General features: G+C 40.5%; 1 protein-coding gene and 1 long non-coding RNA gene across 2 annotated transcripts in view; one reads left to right on the top strand and one right to left on the bottom strand.

Annotated features, from left to right (window-relative positions):
* Nucleotides 1-21,448, top strand: part of LOC139828463 (uncharacterized) — a 48,868-nt gene that overhangs the window by 23,540 nt on the left and 3,880 nt on the right. Inside the window, exons 2-4 of the long non-coding RNA XR_011740099.1 lie at nt 9,855-10,009; nt 11,029-11,135; nt 17,253-17,360. This is a non-coding gene — a long non-coding RNA (uncharacterized lncRNA). The remainder of the gene's footprint in view (nt 1-9,854; nt 10,010-11,028; nt 11,136-17,252; nt 17,361-21,448) is intronic.
* Nucleotides 495-13,192, bottom strand: CPO (carboxypeptidase O). Its single transcript, XM_065841359.1, has 11 exons — nt 13,101-13,192; nt 10,127-10,202; nt 9,615-9,739; nt 6,946-7,060; nt 5,834-5,935; nt 4,970-5,074; nt 4,250-4,360; nt 3,700-3,790; nt 2,925-3,127; nt 1,929-2,013; nt 495-763 (listed from the first exon to the last, which is right to left on the bottom strand). Exons 1-11 carry the CDS (start codon nt 13,178-13,180, stop codon nt 495-497), a joined length of 1,362 nt encoding a protein of 453 aa, XP_065697431.1. The 5' UTR covers nt 13,181-13,192.

Below are 21,448 nucleotides of genomic sequence, written 5' to 3' on the forward strand. Positions count from 1 at the left end.
TTCAGCTTGTTTCAGGCTGATGTCGATAGTTGCCTGATTATGACCTTCACCAGCTTTTGAGGCCTTCTATTTTCTGGTAAATGCCAATGTGGCAGTTTAGGGAAGGAAGATGGATGTCAAGGAAGCTGTCTGATTTTCTGTGGGGTTTGGGCACATTTCAGTGTCACAGGCAACCTGCTAATGCCAGCAAGACACAGGGTGAGCCCCTGAAAACATGCTCAAAACCCAGGGAGTAATAGTGCTCTGTGTCTGTGTGTACTCATCTGGCTTCTTGCAGAGCCTGCAAGTGAAGCTTGGGAAATTGCCACAGATCTCAGTCCTTTCCTCCTTCCCTGAAACGCAGAAATCACAAACACAAGTGGATGCTTGTGTTTTGTGGGATGAGCCTTTATTGAAATATTTGACATTTAGTTCCTCTACTCCTGTAATTTTGCGTTTTCAAAGGGACATTATGCTTTGCATGAGAGTCTCTTGCTGAGTTCTCTACGCTTTTTTTAAGCAACAGCCCACGTAAGTACAAAACTCAGGCTTAGGCTCAGGCCCAGGCTGCTGGAGGTCAGCGTCACAGCCCCATCTGGGAAGTACTTCTGATCAATGTAGTCTATTATAGTTGTCACAGCCAACATAGTCTCCTCACATGTAGGCTGGATCTGCGCAGGGGGTAGAACAAATCCATGAGTACCCTTGTCTCGCAGTTCAAATGTGTAGGAGAAAGGAATGCCAATCATGTGAGCCCAGTCCCGTGAGGAGCCTGAGTTACTGTCTGTGAATTAGAAAATAGAGGAGAGATAAATGTATTAAGCACAGTTCTTTGAAAATACTTCTTGCTATCGTTACTGCAAGATTATATATTGAGAATCTTGAAACTAAGCAGTAACTGTTTATCACTACGACATGGAGAACAGAGTTTCTAGGTGCTGCAATTCTTATTTATACTAAAAGTCTTCCATGGAGTTTCGTAGGTGAAACAATCCTCTGTAAGATGGTATTGCACAATAAAGGGAGATGAGTTCCAGGGATTCTGTGTTTTTAGCATTTTACTGTGATAAGTGGGGGGTAATTTCTTTGCATATTTGTTTTTATGCATAGTTTTGGACAAACCTGAAAAATTCCTGGCCACTCCATGCATTGCTGATCATCTGCCTTGTGGATTTTTTTCTTACCTTTCATTCTAAGCACAAAGGTTGCAAAAATGCAGTAACGTGGACATGGTACTTTGTATTATACTCACACCGCATTACTCATGCAATTGGTGACTTGTGCGACTCAGGGACTGGCACAGACAGACGCTGTGAATATGCGAAACTGTATGGGTGCTGGAGCCAACTACCCACTGTTCTGATTGACTAGCGTGACTTATTGCTTACTGGGAAAAAATTTGGTTTATCAGGCAGTCTCTGGGGCCCTCTAGGTCTCTACATAAAGGCTGTCAACTGGTATCAGCCGTGCTGGTGTGCTGGTGATGTGGCTCTGCAGTCTGTTGGGAACAAGGCTGAAACCAACATATTTCACACAGAAATGCAAGCAGCTGCCATGTGATAATGTCTGATGGAGTAACGATAGACCTGATTGGGATTTTAATTTTTGCTTGACTCCAGTGAAGACAAATCGGAGTTTTGCTGCTGACTTCAGCAGGGTCAGGATGATCTATCACCAATCTCCTCCTGTCCCCTGTGATGGATCTGTGAGGAATTCATGTAGGAACTAGCTTCTGATCAATGCTTTCTTCCTTCCTGCAGTCAGCTTTGTAACATACAGTGTTATCTTGTATTCAAATGACTGCTGCTTAGATGTTCCACCGAACCAGCCCATTAAATATTACTCAAAGAGGAAACTCAGCAAAACAGTACTTGCTGATGCCTGTGACACAAGAATGACTCTCTTCTTTGAAAAACAGAGCAATCAAAGGGAGACATAAAGAAGCTTACATAAAATTAAAGAGGTTGATCCTACTTCATAGATGGTCCCGTACTTTCCCATCAGGGCAGCAGCTGCTTTCTCTGCAACATACATCTGTAAGTTCAAAACAGGAGCAGCATTGTCATCAGTGCCAACACGTTTGACAATTATTCTGAGTGCACCAAAATTTTTGTCTCTTTCAGCTCTACATTTATCAGCTTTAACTTTTGTTATTATTAGTTCAGGACTTCAGAGAAACCCATTACAAATGTTTGGGCAAATTATTCGTGATTTTTTTTAATGGGAATTATGTTAAAATTTTTGAAATAACCCTGCTATTTAGGTAAAGAAGACATGTGCGTTGTTGTAAAGCTAGAAGGCTGTATTTTGGAGAATGAGAGTCCATGCTGAACTGAGACTGACTACAGCACTGGTGGATCTCTTACATTTTTAGACTCTGTTTCCCACCATCTTCAGAAATTGAGCCACAGACACTAAACGACATCTCCGGCATCTCCTATGAAGTCCAAACCCAAGTCCCTCATGCTCTTGACTAGTGCTCCAGCTACTGGAATGTTGATAAACACACATGTTAATGAGCTCTAATTAGAACACTCAGAAATTGTGGGCAGCAGTAACCAACAAGTAGTTGCCTGCTTTGCTCCCATTCTCCTAGTGAAAATCTCCATGTTTCAAATACCCTTTCTGGACAAATTCATGACAACCACGCATGTACAATGTGCTGGCATCCTAAAGTGCAAGTGCATTCTCGTATGCAGCAAGAACACGCTGCTCTTCTCCACTTCTCATGCATTGCAGTAACCCTTTCTGTAACAGTTCAATTTCCCTGATTTGAAATGAAGGATTAGGATTAATTCTGAGGTAAATAAACCTTGCTGATACTATGTGGAGTGACTGTAACTCTGAGAACCAAACCCCTGAATATGAGGGCAAATAGAACTGTCTCACATGCTACCGCCTGTAATTGTTCTCCACAATTATAAAACATGAATGTTTTGCCCTACCAGTTCTTCATTGTTACTTGGAGGTGTAGTTGTATAACCATATGGAGTGAGGATGTACTGTCCATAAGAGTGAATTGTTAAATAGCACAAAATGTCACTCTTCTTCCTTTCAATAAACTGAGCCACAGCTCTTGTCTCAGGCTCTGACTCTGGTCCAGATCCACAGAAGGTTTGACTGCTGCAGTTATAAGAAACACCAACAGCTGGAGAGGAATACAAAATCAAATCAAAGGAGAGACATAAAACACCAGTTCAGAGACAACAGGGAAATCTGCCTTGGAGTGTTACAGCATGTATTTATGTGGGAAAGGAGACTAGAGAGCTCAGTGGCACTTTAACATTTTACTCTGTTGGTAGCAACTAAAATTTGCTACAAGAATGAAATATTTAACATTCTTTTACAGCCTGGATGCAACAAAACCATTCTGACACCACCACAGTGTGCCACCTGCCAGGGAAGCTCTGCAGACTCCTTGAAATTCATGGCAAACACAAATATTGGCTATTAAGTGACTAACTCCCAACACTGCTGCCTAGAGCTGATGCTGTGAATTAGAGGTATAGCCATATAAGCAGCATTTTTCTGCTCACAATGACAAATGCCAGTTGAAAATCACTGACTTAGTATTTTTATAAACCAGGTTTTTATTTTTACATCTGTCCTGATGCCAACAAGAGGAGCATTCCTTTCTTATAGGACTTCATCTTATTTCAGAGACTAGTTATTACTCTTGCTTTACATTTGTGTTGCTGATCTGAAATACTTGGAACTTACTGCCCCAGGAGGAATTGAAGTTTCGGTTCAGATCTGTCCCGTAGCAGGTGCCATTCATATGCGGAGAACGGTTTTTCCTCCACAAGCGTTCCTAAACAGAAGTAACTTCAGATACATAACAACAACTCAATAATCCATAGGGCCTAGTGATGATATGGTATAAAGACTCCTTTATTTTAGACCTCTGCATTTGAGTAACTCTTGCATTGTAGGAGGGCAACTCTGTGTGCACAAGTGATAAAGCTTAATGATAGAACATTTTATCTACTCTTAGCAAGCAAGTCAGTCCATCTTGAGACACCCAAAAGCAACAGATCATGCGGTTTTGTCCTTCTGTCTTCCCAAGGCTTATGACATTTGCTAGGAATTTTTAGGCCTGTAATTTCAAGTGACTGTTGATTTACCAGAAGAAACAAAACCTCTCTGCCACGAGAAGATTTGTGCGAGCAATGATTCTGTCACTGTTCTTTGTTTAAATATAATTGGTGTGATTGTATCCAGAATTAACAAAGCATACTGTACACAGCTAACTTTCAGTCTAGTTCCTTACGGTTTCCCAGGAGTAGATGTAGCCATCAACATTGAGGACTGGCAACACATAGAGGTCCCAATTCTGCAGAAATCTGCTTATCTTTGGGTCAGATTTGTAATTTTGAAGAATCTGAAAATAAAAAATACATAAATGAGCAGAAAATCTAGTGGTAATCGATGGAAAGAGCCAGTTTAGAATTATCATCAGTGAATCACTCACTCCTGGATATCACCATGGTATCCCAGATCTACTTGATCCCCAGATATGTTGAGATATCTACCTTTTACCATTAATGAAGTGACAGGGTATCCAGTTATAGTGTATTTTGTATGGATACAGTCTTGTAGGTATGAAAGCTGCATGATAGCATACCTGTACACCAGGTACTTTCAGTACACATGGAACATTGCTATACCATATCTTGGGGTTTAGTCCAGGGGGACTGTGGCTTTGTGATGCAAAGAGGCTTGATCCAAAAGACACTGTGGGAAATTGAGAGATTGCTATCAAGTTCAGTGGTTTGGGAATCAGTTCAGGTGGAAGAAACAATGTGCTAACAAATATCACCCTGTATCTCACCTCAAATTGTGATTTGGACTTAGGTCTCCACAGGTACTAATTTTGGAAATCGTATTTTAAATGGAAAAAGCACAATACGTGGTGCCACAATAGAGAAGAGAACTGAAGTATCCAAAGTGATTTTTTTTTAATTATCTAAGTGGAAAAGTGAGCACTCACTTCTTTCACAAACCACTGGCAAAAAGCTGGAGCGATCCATTCTCTGGCATGAATCCCACAGTCCATCCAAACGATCTTCTTGGTTTTATCTGATGGCTGACTGATCTGAAAGAGCGTAAAAATGATCATTTGAAAAACTGATCCTTTACAATAAAATAGCTGAGCGTAATACAGAAAGAAAAGGATGTGCCTTGATATGCTGTTGAGCTGAGCTCATTATTATTGCAGACATCATTGTGACAAGCTCTCCTTCCTAATAACCCCGTCTCTGTAGTATTGCAGGGCAAGAGTCTTAAAGTGTCTGTTGAGCAGGAGTGTCAATAAAGCAATTTCTTTTTCATTTATATTAGTCATTCACAAGACTGGTTGTTCTTACTTGGAAATTCTCCTTTTTTTTTTTCAGAAAGAAAGGCAGGGAGTCTATTTCTACTCAATAGTAGGAACAGATCAGACAATAACTAACCCAATTATTAAGACTACGTTTTTAACTAGAGCTTCTGATAAAAAAGGTTGTGGAATACTCCTAGCAGAAAGATTATATGCTGGAAAAAGTAATAGAAACAACAAACAAATCTCTTTATCCTCACACACATCTGTTGCCAAGCTAGTTTCAGCTTGATTCGTATTTCTAAACAAGACTTCAGATAAATGTGTTGTTCTCACTGCATAATAGCAATAGCAAGATTATGGTGATAGTGTATATGGAAGTTGGCAAATCTTCCTGTGCTGTAGAGGAGTAAAACCATCTCCTGTTATTTCAGTGGCCTGGGATAAGCACTGTCTTAGGGAAGGTCTGAATCCTGTCTTCTCTGTACTTTTTAGTGAAGATAAATGTTACTCATTTTAAGACAGGTCCTCACTTACCTGCAAATAGTATATAGGTCGATTCTCAACTGTCGTGCCCAAGTAGTGCTGAGTCACCAGCTCTCTGTTGCTGTTCTGAATCTGAGTCATCCATTGATAAATCTGAAATAGCCACAGAGAATTCTTGGTACAAAGTGGGAGTTGCCTTTTCTTTCCCAGCTCTGTTTCCAGATTAAAGCATTTTCTTTTGCTTAGACAAGCAATGTTTCCCTCATAGCTTATTTCAATCCATGACATCACTTAACGCTCTAGAAAGGCTTTTCACTGGCCTCTGAGCAAACACATGGTCATGTCTCACTGGGTGTTAAAAGATAACATCGTGGCAGTATGACACTGATACTCTAGTCTGGATCTCTTTCAACATGCCCATCCTATTGGACATCTTTCTGTTGACTTCACCAGCCATGGAGCTACACCATCAAATTTTCAAAATCGTATTACAGGCTCTTTCCCTATCGGTACTGATTTTCCACGTCTGAGTTCAGCAGCAGCAGCTCAAACAACATAAACTTGAGAATTGACTCTGCTCTTTTACTGTGTCAGGAAGGAGGAAGAACAGCACCATGTTCTGCCTTCATTCAGGCTTACCCATTGGGCTGTGAAACACAGCACCAAGAAGCCTTCACTACCCACCCTCATGACATTATTCTCTCCTGAAGTGTCAAAAACCTGCCCTTAACTTCTTTCTACAGATCTCCTGCTATTCACCTCTTTTTCCTCACTGCAATAGTCATTGCACTTCACATTTGGCTCAGCAGCAAACATACTAGGGCTTAAATGAATAAATACTAGAGATAACGATGAAGCATAATGGAGTAGAAAGGTAGCAAACCAATCAACTGAACCCCAGGATATTATTTGCAAAAGTATATGGCTGCTTCATGCATGGTCAGGGAGGAACAGGGGGTTTAATCAAAATCAATGGCAAATTCATGTTAGGTTCAACCCGGCCAAGATTCTAGTCAAAGAGTAAGGAATGATCCTACAAAGAAGAAAACCAGAAAGAGCTCCACTGGCTTTGCCTGGGCTTTCTGCAAGCACAGGGTTGTTTGCTGTGGCATTCACAAAATAGCAGCAACAAAACAAGCAAGCAGAGCTGGGCTCCTCTTTACCTCTTCCATTGGATGATATTCGGTGTAGACATAATCTCCTGGGACCTGCCTTTGGCTTCTCCTTTCCCCTGCCATGCTCTGAACCACAAGATCCTGTACGTCAGGTATTAGGACCCTGAGGAGAGGGGAAAGGGAGAGACAGAAAAGAAAACAATCCCTAACAATTAGTGTGGAACTATCATGGTGGGTCCATTGCTTACATCAACGAGTGAAAGGATTTAGCTGTTCCTGTTGTGGACTGTCGGGCAAATTCATCACCATCGGTATAATGGTTACTTTCATGTAAGAGGGTGTTCAAAGTACTGACATTTTCACTGGGTTTTAACAATGAAGTAATAATTTTACTATATCTATCTATCTATCTATCTATCTATCTATCTATCTATCTATCTATTTATTTATTTTAAAGATTGAAAATTTTCTAGAGAAAATTGTTCAATATCTTTCTTTTCTTCACCACTTCTGGGCAAAACTCTAAACTGCCACCTTTTAGGAAAAGGAGGGGAAAGTGAAGAAAAATAAGCTTAGTGTTTCATTGTATTTTATGGAGACATTTTCAGTTTGCAAAGACTTCACAGAAGTATTTGTTGCAATTTGCAAAAATCAGAACAAACCCCCTTTTTCTTTCAAAAAGCTCTTCTTGCTTTTTAGCTACAGATTAGTTCAGAAATGAGTACAGAACAGGCCTGATTCCATGATCGAGGAAGTCAATAAGACCTTTTCCTCAGCTTCAGAGCAGTCAGTCCCTTGTAACGCTGGTGCAAATCTGTGCTCATTGTAAATACTTGCGATAAGACAATTGCCAAGGTAGCTTAAACATGGTTGATTTCAAACACTGGAAGTGCTAATAGGCTATTCTGCTGACGGTAGCACTCATCGTCTCTGGAAACTGCACATAAGCATCCTTTAGGAGTAGTTACAGCTGACTTTCACTCTGAGCTTTGATGTTTATTCTCATCTGAACTTCAAACTAAAATTTAGGCAGTGCAAATTCCCATGAACGGAAACCACACACGCAAAATGCCTTCTCAGAGCTCTGGAGAAGTGAAATCTCAGAGTCTGACACAGTCAGAATATTGGTGTCCTGATTATAATTTGTCATTTATGTCTCCGCTATCATATACCTTACTGTCACGTTACCTTCCTTGCATGTCAGCTGCCTTCTAAAATGTGGTTCCTGCTTTGAGTATATTATAGGAACTTTAACTCTGACATCGCCATACTTATCTCTGCCCTTTTGCAATACAAAGCAAAAATTCCAGCTTGACTCTTAAGTCCTCTTTCTTTAGGATCCCACGCAAGGTGGATATAGTTGTGGTACTAATCCAAGGGAAAAACAACAATAATAACAACTATTAAGCTGCCAACTTCAGTTTAGTCTTTAAATTTCTACTAGAATCACTTGAAACCATTAGGAAATGGAAAGCCTTGATATAGATAAGAAGTTAAATATCTTCTGGATCATGGTCTAAATCCTGAATATCTAAACCTAGTGCTAGATCACTTGTACTGGCTCCCACCTCATGTGTTTCCATCTTTGTTGTCAGGGCATCACACTTACTGAAAAGAATTTGTCAGGCAAGAGGCAAGGATGTCAAGATCAACTTTTACTCTAAACAGCTTTGAAGTGGCACCAATCCTCCTTTAAGTTATCTTTGGTTGTTAAATGTCAGTGTATGTCCATAGGCCATTTGTCACCGGTCCTGAATCATTGTTTATATGAAAGATAGCTAGCAACTGGTGACCTGAAAAAGTCAGTTCCAGATGGTAATGGGACTATGTGAGGAATAGATCTTAATGAATCCCATTTGACTTTATAAAGACTCTTTGTAACTGGATTAGATCTTCTGGTTGCAAGTGTTAATAGAAGCATGGCAGCTAGTGACGATGTGTGGCTGAGCATGTGTGATAAAGCACCATGGGCCTCTTGCAGCTCATGGCTCTCAGTTGTGTGCTCCGTGGGAACCTGCCTTTGTCCCAGGCTCAGATGTCTCTGTTTGGCTGGATGGTACCAGGAAATTCTCCCCAGCCTGGCAGGTAGGTGGATAGGGAGAGGAAACTGCAGCTTTGAAGAAACCCACTGAATATTCACTTTGAAAGGGCTCTTCTGCAAACCAGAGGGGCAACAAAGGGCAGGGAAGGGAAAAGGAGAGCTGCAGAGACTGCTCCTCTGCAGTGACACTGACTAAACCTTTGGGCTCTCCAGAGTACGGAGGACCCTGTGTTCAAGTATCTCTGCTTTCCAGGAGCAAAGCATGCTCCTATTAGTAGTGGTTGTACCAAACTTAGTTTCCTGCATTTATACTGAAAAAACTGAGCCATACATCTGAGTGCCACCCCCTGCCACTGAAAAGGCAACAGCAGGACACAAGACAGATTAGGCTGTCTCAGATCCCAGCTCTAAATTCTCAGTCCAGGCTAGCTGGAAGGTGAATAAACATGGCATAGAGGAATGTGCCTTTAAAACTCAAAGATATGTTTGAGTGTATCTGTCTATCAAATGTGTCTGTGCATTGGGCAGGTCAAGGTGAGTTGGAGGCACTTGAAACAAAGGTTATGTCCTATCGTCAGCACTTGCTGAGTGTTTGTTGGAAAGCACTAGGCCCTTTAGTGATAGCAAGGAAGATTGTTAGAGCCAGCCTTTCCCATCAGGAGATTAGAGGTCATACTTGTAGGAGATCATATGCTGATGTAAGCTGTCTTTCACCTCCTGCACCAGAGGGGCTGGGACCCTTATGTGCAGGTCTTCTCCAGCCTGGATGTCTTCAGGCAGCCAGGGCTTCCACAAATCCAGCTGTGCAGAGAGGAAAGAAATGTAAACATTAAGACAGTGTAGCTGCATATCAATAAATGGAAGAAGTTTCCCTTCAAATTATCCCCTTATCCGTTTTCCAACCATCTGTTCACAGAGCATGCAGCAAAGGCTGAGTGTTTGCAGTGACTCAGGCACCACTGATAAGGAGCAGCACCCTCACAGAGCCATGCAAGGAAACTAACTTCTTGCCATAAAGTCCTACAGGTAGTAGAAGGACAATTCCACTCTACACTAAGAAGAAAATAATAGGTAAAGCTTTTTAAAGTTTACTTTAACCTTAATTCTTCTCCAAAGTTACATGCAAATCTGTTTTACAGCCCAAAAGCCCACTCTGGTTTTTGGGCACACATAGTTATTCCTACTCACCAATAAAGCACTGCAAAGATGCTGAAGGTGCTGGACTTGCTGAAATGTTTCTGGTACAATATGCAAAACCTGATCCCTGCAAATTTAGCAGAGAAATAAGATCAGTTTTCATGTCGGTTAGAGCATCCATGATACATAAATCAAAAGGATGTATTTTGTTGTGTAGAAGGAAGACAGAGCACATGCTCTGTTCCAACCAAAACATGTCTGAGTGATGAATTCCTGCGATGTTTTAGCTATGAACAGGACTAAATGATGTGGGTTTGCTGTTAGTGTTATGTTAACTCTGCTTCCTTGCTAGCAGCAATTCTTTATTGACCATACGAGCTTCACTGAAGCCAACTGTTCTCATGAGCCCTGCCTTTGTGTTTCTGCCTTTGCAGGATCAGGGCCAAACCAAAATCATTGGTAATATATAATAAACTAGTTATTTGATGAGATGTCACTTTTTTTTGTCCTCCTGTTTTGGAAATTATTCAATTATTCCAGATACACTTGGTGCTTTGCTGATCTACTTTAGCATGCAAAATCATTAGGTATGCATGATAAATGAACATTGCTGAGAGCCTGGGATATTCTCAAACTACTTGTCATGAGAATATCCAGTTTATTTCACAAATAGTGAACAGTATGGTCTTCAGAATTGCATATTCGTACTTAATCTCAGGAAACAAAAATTTCTAATACAGGATCGATCATTTTATATTTCTAGAAAAGGCACACACAGATCCAGTGTCTGAGTACATTTGTTCATGAGGCCTCATGAAACTTTCATTTACTGCAGGCTTAGTCTGAAAAAAATATTGAGAGTTTACAAAGAACAAATTTAAATGGTTAGAAATGCAGAAAAAGCAAATCTGTATATTCAATACAATAACTACTTTTTAATTTTTTTTTTTCAGTGTTCGTTCAGATCACCTTTCCAGGGCTGACACCAAGTGTAGCTTTTCTAATGAAAGGGTTTCACAATGAGGAGTGAATTTTGACAACTACATTACATTACTCAAAGGTGAGATAGCAGTTTTCCACTACTGATGTAATAGAGTGGGGAACCTGAGAAATGTTCGTATTTGTTAGTAAACAATAAATGCTGCTTTGCAGTCTCCTTCAGTGGTTTCAGTGGGTCTTGGAGCCTTTTCAGGACAAGTACAAAAAAAGAACATTATCAAGCTTTCTAACAGAAATTCTTTTTGCAAAAGCCTTGCATGGCTTTGTATTAAAGCCATGGTCATCACTGTAGTATGCTGTCGTCATCTGAACTGCAACTGCTATCCAGTTGTGCTTCCATACACAAATGTACAATGATCAGCTTAATATACATACAAATATAATTCTCTATTCATTCACATTATCCACTGAAAAACAGAGGGATTTTGTTTTGGTTTTGTTTTTGGGGTTTTTTTTACATCCCTCTTGGAAATATCACCTTTGCTGACAGAGAAACGTAGAACTTGATAGTTAAAATGGGCTGTTTACTACTTGTTCAAGAGGTGCTGTTAGCATATAGGACCCTCATCTATGGGGCAAAACGATTACATTTGCATTGCTAACGATTTGGTACAACAGCCATGATATATTTGTAATAAAACCTTATAGATTGCAGGATAAACATCTTTGCTAGGAGAATAAACATCTCAGCTGCAGTTCAGAGTTTATTCTCTCTAAATGCCTGGGCTTGCTTTGCTCTTTGTCTATCAGGAAGGGAAACAATATCCTGTAATATCTTTCTATCCTCATTGACATTATGTCTTAATTACACCAAATGAAAGAAATGCCAGACAGTCAGATTGCTGCCAGATGGCCAGCTCTTATTTACTGATAAACCTTTTACAATAGCCAGTGTGGAGACAAATCAGTTTTAATAGTAAACTAAGACTAGAAAGCACACACTCGTTCATGATTATGGACTGGGATGCTCGGTGGAGAAGTGCAAAGTCAGCCCATGTGATCACGTGAGAACAACAGTTTTTTAAATGCTACAGTTAAGCTTTCTTGCCCAATTAGAGGACTGTTCTCAGCACGAGCTGTGTTTCCTTGGATGCTCACAGATCGCATATTTCATTAAAGTTTTGAACAGAGCAAATGACAATAAAAGTGGCTTTACTAGTGTTTCATCTTTGTGCAGGTGTTGCCCACCCAAAGTCACACTGACCATCCGATTAATAAATATTAATATTAACATTAATGTTAATATTAATATTAACTGTGTTTTTAAATCCCATGGAAGTACCCAACAGGTTCAGTCCAGGACAGCAATTAGAAGCAAAAATAAAGACTCCATTGCCAAGGGTCTGTTGAATTCCATCCAGTGAAATGGACAGAGTCTGATTGAGTCCCTGATACAAATCTAAAGGCTAAATATTATCCAAGGCAAATAACACATCTTATAGAGCAAAAAGAGACATTTCATACTTTTCAAAAACATTAATCAGTAATAAAAACATGTGGTAATCTCATTCTCTGAACACCTTGGGAGGAAGATTGTCTGGATCAACTCCATTAGCCCTTTTTTTGTTACTGCTACAGGTTTCCAACAGGGGTTCAGTATCTGAGTTGCTCTTGAGAGACCATCTTTTTCACATAACCTTAGCTGTCTTTTATTAATGGAAAGAATTTTGCTCAGTCATTCCCCCTGCTTTATACTCAGACAAGGCATTTTATTCCTACAGAATCTGATTTCGTAGTTCATTATGAAAGAAGCTAAGCCAAATAAATTTCAGCTAATGGAAGCAAAGTATCCTGAGGTACATTTGAGGGGCATTCTGTGCATCCTGCGACTGCAGCTATATCTTTGTTGTCTTGGATCTGGTTCATTCTTTCTTCATTTCCCATCTTTATGTTTTCTTTCCAAAACTTACGAAGCCTACAGCTTAGTAACCCTATCTCCAGTTCATAATTGTTATTATTATTCTTACACCATTCCTGGGAGTTTCACTGCATGCACAATACTTCGTGATACCCCATTCACACTCACCCGTCGTATTGCAATTTCAAGCTGAGTTTTCCAGGAATCAGCATCACCAGCCAAAAGATGATCCCAGGAAAACACCACATCTTTGTTCAAAGAATCCAGCCCCAGCAGGACAGGACTAGAGAGGAGGAGGGTAGATCTGGACTGAACACTTTAATCATACAATTAAATAGACTCATCCTGAAAGGGAACCTGCCCTCGTTGAATCATTAACTTCACTTTAAAATAGTTCTACTTTTTCTTAATTCTCCAAACTGTCTTCCACACCCCAAAACACAAACACGTACAAATAGCAACATTCTCACTGAAGCACTTCTAGGAGGTAAGATTTTCTATGTGTCACCTTCAAATCTTTGAAAAGCTTATGTGACAAAGTTGGTAGTCATTGGAGAAAGGCTCACCTGCCAGGACCATGGCAGCTAGTGAAGATTAGCTTATCAAAATCATCAGGATGGGAAGAAGAAGAGAACAGTGGTAAAACAAGCTCCATCCTTGCTCTGTTGCTTCCTGTGTTTGTGTCTTTGTGGGGTACTTCTTGGACCTCTCAGTGCAATCCTGCGCTGCCAAAAAGAAGACATGAAAGAAACAACCAACATTCCTGTAGAAGGGAAAGATGGGGACATTGGAGTCTCATCTGAACCACTTTCAGTTGGATCAGATCAGTCTCTGGCCACAGACTATGAACTTTACACTGTCATAAAGAGCGGTTTTGTTACATACTCAAAACAGTGGGCTGGTTAGTATCTGAAATATTTAATTTCTTGCTTAGTTCATATATCAAAAACAAACAGTTGAATTCTTTCCTTAATAGACTACAGTTAGATATACAACACAGTTCTTCAGAAAAAAATTGTTTCACCCAGCTTCTCTCTTGGATTAAAGGTATCCCATGGTGATTTAATGCGGCAAACTGCATGGATTTTAAGTGATGAGAGTCCAGCAAGTCAGTTAGTTTGTGTGGACATGCAATGGATACTAACGGTAATTATGGTATCTTTGTAAATCTCTGCAAAGTATGAAGTCCTCTTACATTACTACTGAGACTGTCTCAAGGAAACAGGCAGCAGAACTGGCCCAGTATAAAAGAGGAACAGCTTAACTCAGAAGTGTGTTCTTACAAATCCAGGCTGCGTGCAAGGGAAAAGTATATTTGTCTTCATAACTCTCACCAGACCCTTCCCATTTTATTGCCACACACTAGAACCTGCTCAAGAGCCTGAACCTGAACATGGTGAATGTTTTCTTCTCTGTAGATATCCAGCTCACAGTGACTTCCAGAAGAGCTGGAGGAAGTTCTGTTTACAGCATTAGAGGCAGCTCCATTTGAGAGGAATCAGAGAACCCAACTCATGTTGGAAGAGCACATTGCATATTGACACTCAGGACATCTGCTCAGATAACCTTTGAGTTTGCTTCCTATGTCTCCACCACTGCTATGGACTAATGTTTTGAAGTCTTCTGCAGTGTTGTCTGTGCCCTTTTACCAGAGCTTGCTTTGAATTGGGGTTCAATCTCTCAACAGGGACTCAATCTAGAAGGAAGAAAAATGGAGGCACAGAGGAAAAAACCCAAAGGCTTCATATTTTCTTTTTTTTTTTTTTTTCCTTCTTGCAAAAAAAGATCTGCACAAGTGGAGCAAATCATGGTATGTAACTCCAACCCCAAGCTTACACCTCCACACTGAAAGCAGAAGCTATTTATTCTGTGGTGGAAACATTACTCCAATGATGCTGAATAGTTATGAAGATAGATGGGGTCGTTTTGCTTAATGGGCATAGGATTCAGAAGAAATGACAATTGCTTGCTAGGTCTTTGATTCCAGTTCCTTTGAAGTCTAGTTGATTTTAATGGGGGTTAGATGAAAGTCCTGTGCAAATAATCATGGACATTTCTCACTGATGTAAAAAATGGACTTCTTTTGGGACTTCAGCAGAAGGTTTGTTCATAAAAGACAATACTTAACGTTCAGCTTGCAAGCAGCACTGCTGAATTCAGAAGAAAAGCCATTAGAGACAATATTCTGCCACCAATGCAAAAATATCTTGGGACAAACAGTTAACTTCAACAAGCCTATTGCCCTCTTGGGCATAAATAATGTCTCAGTAATAAAGTCTGTTCTTTGGTCAGGTTCTTATTGGCAGCTGCTTATCTTTCTAGCAAATGTGGAAGGCGGCTTAATCCATTTATTCCCTCCTTGAAAACTGTGTTCAAAAAGGCACAGGACGTTCTGGGGCGAGGAAAGGGCGTAAACATACGGCACAAAGATGCCATATGAAACCACGCCGTGTCTTTTCTTCCAAACAAGTTTACTTTGCAGCTTTTCCATACATTCTGCTTAGAGCTTCAGAACGTTTTTTCAGCATCAGTTTAGCCTCTCAACTGCTCTGTGAGACAAGCAAATATTGTTTCCACTACTTAAAAGATTAAGAAAAAGGGGAAAAAAGTGACTCCCCAAGGTGACATAGGAACACTGCTGCAGAGCCAGGAATAGAATTCAGATCTCCTGACTCCCTGTCTGGTGCTTCCTTAAATATATGACCATCTGCTCTCCTGCTGGAAGTATAGATACTATATGCTGACTCCAACAAGCTGGGCTGCTAAGCCTGTTAGTTTATCCTCTTTTTATCCCATACTGATATCATCTCAAGCTAAGCTTTTGGCCTGGAGTCAAAGTGATTTCCAGTGTTTGAATGATTCGACCTGCTTGTTATTGTTTTAACCTTGCACCACACATATGCTCGGCTATTTGTGACGTATCTGCATACAGTCTGTGTAGCAACAGCCACAAGCTGCAACTGTTTTGTTTAAAGATTCTATACTGAAGCATACCACATGTTTTAAACAACTATCATATAGCGGTGAGTTTGATCCTGGTAGCTGCCTGCACCCAGATTTCCTGCTGAGCCACTTGTAACTTTCAAGGACAAAGAGCTTATTAAAAAGATAAAAAACTCACACACTTCTGTGTCTCCACAAATGTCAGTTCATCATGTTAAGCTTTCCCAGTTTCACAGCCAAATCCCGCGCTGACTCCATATGAACTAAAAACCAAACTAGAGCGAGATGGAATTCGACATGATCAGCGTTTTTTAAAATCATCACCTTGATTCTGAGAAAATCATCCTCCAGTAAATCTCCATCTTTCATTGATGCAGAAAACTCATGGTGTGTGTCCAAAACAGAATCACCATTCAGTAGAGTCAGTACAGTTGCATGCAGACTAATATTAAGTCCTAGTGTTCTGCTCTGCTGAAGAAGGAGGTTGGATAATTTAGCTGTTTTGCTAAAATATTCTCCAGTTATCGCTGTGGTTTTACTTGGAGGAAGCACACAATGAATTGCCAGTTCGGTTTCCCATTGACCGGTCATAGGAGACAGCTTATTCTATAGGTATTGTCTTTTCTTATGAGTACTAAATGATATTTCTGTCTTTTTGAGCAGTGTTCAAAGTATTCCAGTTCAGTCTACAGTTAAGTATATGGTGCTAATTCTGTAGCATACGAATATTCAGCAATCTGTTGTGTGGTCTGCAGCGTGAATCTTTGTTCCTCTCAAAATGCCAAGTCTTCAGCTTTCACAGCGTTGTGAGAGAAAGGTTTTTCTGAAATTATCTGGGCTTCATTGTGATTTGACAGTGCGAGCTGTTCTCAAGGCCCAGTAGCTCCAGCAACAATCCCAGCATAAGAGGGAATGCACAGCAAGCTATGCTGAGTTACGATAGTTCTCTGCTAGAGTCAACTTGCTGAGTTTTCATAGAATCATAAAATGGTTTGGGTTGGAATGGACCTTAGAGACCACCAATTCCCAACCCCTCTGCCATGGGCAGGTTCACCTTCTGCTAGACCGGGTTGCTCAAAGCTCTGTCCAGCCTGACCTTGAACATTTCCAGGGATGGGGCATCCACAACTTCCCTGGGTAACCTGTTCCAGTACCTCACCACCCTCATGGTGAAGAATTCCTTCCTTACATCTAATCTAAATCTACCCCTTCCAGTTTAAAGCTATCACCCCTTGTCCTGTCACCACATGCCCTTGTAAAAAGTCCCTCTCCAGCTCTCTTGTAGGTCTCCTTTAGGTACTGGAAGGCTGCTAGAAGGTCTCCCTGGAGCCTTCTAAAAGCTGAACAACCCCATGTCTCTCTTGCCTGTCTCCACAGGAGAGCTGCTCCAGCCCCCTGACCATCTCCATGGCCCTGCTCTGGACCCTCTCCAGCAGGTCCATGTCCTTCTGACGTTGGGAGCCCCAGCTGGACACAGTACTGCAGGTGAGTCTCACCAGAGCAGAGCAGGGGGGCAGAATCACCCCCTGACCTGCTGGTCACACTTCTTTGGATCCAGCCCAGGACAGGGTTGGCTTTCTGGGCTGTGAGCGCACATTGCTGGGTCACGTTGAGCTTTTCTCTCACTCTCTTTCTCTGAGATTACACTGAAAACACCCCATTAACATGACCTTTGGGATTTTTAGGTAATTGTAAACCGGAAAGAATTCCAGCCAATACGCTTGAGATCAGAATGGCATTACTAGCATTTAAATCTTAAAATTAGTTGCATTAAGCCAACCTTAAGTGTCCTGCAGATCATCAAATGACACAGGATGCTTAAGCTTTAGGTTAGTGGAACTATTTTGACAGTCAGTACATGATCTAGTAATTTCAAGAGACACACATTTCAGATACTTTCAAAGATTTCTGCATAGTTTTTACAGCATTTATAGACATGCATACTCACATATTTTGAACCCAAACTGGAAATACCAGTGCAGAGCAGCTTCCTCAGACACCATTTTCTTTAACCATGAAAGGAGAATATTATTAGGGAACTGTCTTTCCTCAATAATAGATGATCTGGGTGGTTATTTTTCCTTCATCCTTTAGACAGCAAAACGTCACTGCTAAGGAGCCCTGAGCTGATCCTTTAACATACAATCTGAAATCAAGATTATATTTACCACCTGTTACAAAAAGGTAACAAACAAAATTGGTTCAGTTCTAGGAATGAAGGGCGACCACCTTTAGGAGGAGTTGTGCACAAAAACCTACTGTCTTTATGTAAATACAATTCCTATGGGAATTTACGTAAGAATTGTGCAATTTAACTTAAAAAAAAATACTAGTAGTATATTTCAGGTGCAATGGTGAATTGCTGAACACAAAGTCCACACATACAAGCTGGCTACAAAATATCACCCTTGTAATTTGAGCAAAAGAGAGGTTCAATTAGCTGACAGTTTTTAATGTGCCTGAATCCGCTGTCAGAAAGACCAGTTAGATTTTCTCACTCACCTTCTCGAGTCCTGAAAACTTTCCTTCATAAGAATACCTTCTGATGACATGATTAGAACTTCTCATTTCAAAGGTATTGCTCTGGGGGAAAGGGATTTTCAGGAGTGTTTGATCCTATATTCATGTTCTGAGTGGGCAAGAATTAGGCAAGTATCCTTGATTTTGTGAACAAAACTTCTTGTAAACCTTTAGCTGCCAAAGCTAAAGTTTGTTTTAATTAGGCATTTTTAAAGAAGCCTATCTTGTATTTTTAAATCAAATAATTACTTTTGTAAGTAAATAAACTAGCATTATTTTATTTCTACTATCAGAACTGTAAAGGATGGCTCACAGGTTTCTGTTATTGCTTAACGTTTAAAAAACAAGCTTGCTGCACCATATTCTAGAATAACCAACATTATTTTAATGAGTTCTATTACAAACACTGGAATACTTTATGATTAGGCGTGGATATGCTTGCATACAATTTCTTCAGCGTAACAATATGCACTATGTCCACTTTAACTCAAGTAATTAGCTTTTGCAGCTATAAACCAGGTTCATATTAACCTTTGGCCTCCCTTCTATCAGCAATACACATACTTAGCTTTCTGTTTAATACCAGCACTGCTGAGCGTACCGGTATGGCCTGCAGTTATATATGTGCGTCTATGCAAGGTGAGTAATACCCCAAACCCCTCAACCAGCATGAGGATCTGTTGAAAATGGTTATGATGTCCCAGAGGAATCTCAGTGATTATTAATGAAATCAATAGTACAATAGTACCTGACTGAAGATCTCAAAGTGCATCTCGTCTGAGCCAAGCAAGTCCATTCTATGTAACATACTCGGTAGAATTTCTGGTGTATTTTTGCAAATGAGCCTTAAAGAATTTATAAAGTGTGCTCTGTATGTGTGGGTGTGACAATGCAGTAAAAACAGCTTGTGTTTTGGTGTCTGGTTTTGTAAAAACATAATTGCTGCTAATAGTATTTGGGGAAGGGACTGGTTAGTGTCACTTTTTGAATCAATTGTGACAGGGCTGGGTAGGTTGGCGATAAGGCTATTGACGTGGCTTGCATTGCTCACAGGTTTTGGGGTTCTTCAGCAAAAGAAGCTGCTTCTTTTACAATTTTATTCTGCATCAGCAGAAACCAAACCAGCCCTAATCCTCCTCAGTACTACTTTTTGGGGGGAGCACTGCCTACTGAGAATTAAGTCGTCTTGCTGACATCAGTGAAGCACTCACCATTTTGTACTGTTCCTTGAGCATAGACTGGAGCAGAGGAAACCCCAAAACACATATGCACACACGTATTTTTTTGCCTGCTTAACTTTACAGATCTCTGTCACTTTTCTTAAATTTATACAGAAGTGACCCAGCCTGGAGATTCCTTCAGAAGATGGAGTGCTCCTGGGACAAACTGTTCACGGGCAAAATCGAGCATATTTTAAACCAACAGAGACAAGTGCATCAGCAGTCACTGCCCTCTTCTTGCCTCGTACACTGCAGTGTACAAGGGGGTTAGGTTGCTTTTGTATTTTCTGGAGAATTCCCTGTGTCACGAGACTGTCTGTTGCTCTGCTAAAGCTGTTATCTAACTGCTGAGCCAGCATAAAGGGCAAGAACAAGCCTGTATTGCTCTTCAATATGTATATTTTAAAATGTTAAGTAGTCTTTTATTATGTGACTAACATGTCAGATGTGGGGTCCATGCTTAGTCTCTCCTCTCTCACTATTGTGTGCGATAACATCTTAACATACAAATAGACAATCTCCTCCTATACAAGCCACTGTATAGTTCCTGAATCTCATCTGTGCCGATAGATATTGAGACTTCAGTGACCATCCTCACCATTTACACCAGCCTTGGTGCAGTCAAAGTAGAAGGAGAAAACTGAGCTCACATAACAGTTCGAGTTTTCTGCTTTGAAGTTGCAGAGCCACAGCCTCAGCTGGTGCATATTGCTGGAGTGCCCTGCAATTAATTTAAAGCAGCTGATGAGCTACTCTCCTTTCCCCACACTCCCCACACGCTTCCCCACCTTTCTAAAGGGTGGTCAAGTCCAGCTGATGTCTGGTGTGCGGCAGAATATGGACCATGAAAATCAAGCAGGCAAATACAGAAAATTTAGCAAGTGCCCTGCATGGATTGAACTGCTAAGTGTCAACTATGGCGTGTACTCAGGAATGGCAAAGGGTGTTTGGTAAATTACCTCTTTTGGGAAGTGTGTATAGAATCCTTTACCTATAGTAGTGAAAAAGAAATTCTCCTGTTTATAGAAATTTGCATCTTGCTACATAAAGCCAGAGCATATCTGGGTTTTGATGGCTGCCATGGCAACGATGTTTCTGGAGTAGAGCGGAGGAGGCTTTTCAGAGAGAGGGAGCAGGATGAAACAAAAAGCCCACTGGTTATCTGTGGACACAAGGACTTTTGCTGCACACCCAAAAGACAGATTCTCTTTCTTCTTCTTCCTGGGTGACTATTTACAGTTGTCACCACATTCATACTTTCACATTATAACTGTGGTTGTCCAGAAATAATAAAAGAAAGGAAAAACATGCTACAACTAGAAGGACAGATCTTAAATATAGTTCAGAGATCCATTTGCATCACTTAGAAGAATGCAGAACTACTACAACCGCTGGGGTTACTAGCAAAGAATGGAACCACTTGATTACATGTTCGGTAAAACCTATGCTTAAGTACCATAATTGTTTTAAAAGTAGGCATGTAGAGAACAACAGATAACTATGGCTCTGCTTTTATTTTGAATTTACTAATTTCAGCACATTTCACCTAGGAGTGAATGTTCCACCTTTTTTAGATCTACAAAACACCTGTAATTATTTTTTAACTTGGATATTCTGGTGTCAGTAAAGGTATGTTGAAACTGGAACATCATGCATGCAAGCTTGTGTGCTCTGGGCTTTGTGTGCAAACAGAATAGCTTTACGTTAACAAACAACAACATAAAAGAACACCTATGCAATGGCTGGCAGGGGGAAGCATTAGAGGGAAGTCCTGGTGTTTTCTTCACTTTAGCAATTGACCAGAGCCACATCCTTTAGTCTCTGCCTATCATT

Source organism: Patagioenas fasciata, chromosome 7 (assembly GCF_037038585.1).
Source record: "Patagioenas fasciata isolate bPatFas1 chromosome 7, bPatFas1.hap1, whole genome shotgun sequence".
In the NCBI taxonomy this organism is placed as follows: domain Eukaryota; kingdom Metazoa; phylum Chordata; class Aves; order Columbiformes; family Columbidae; genus Patagioenas; species Patagioenas fasciata.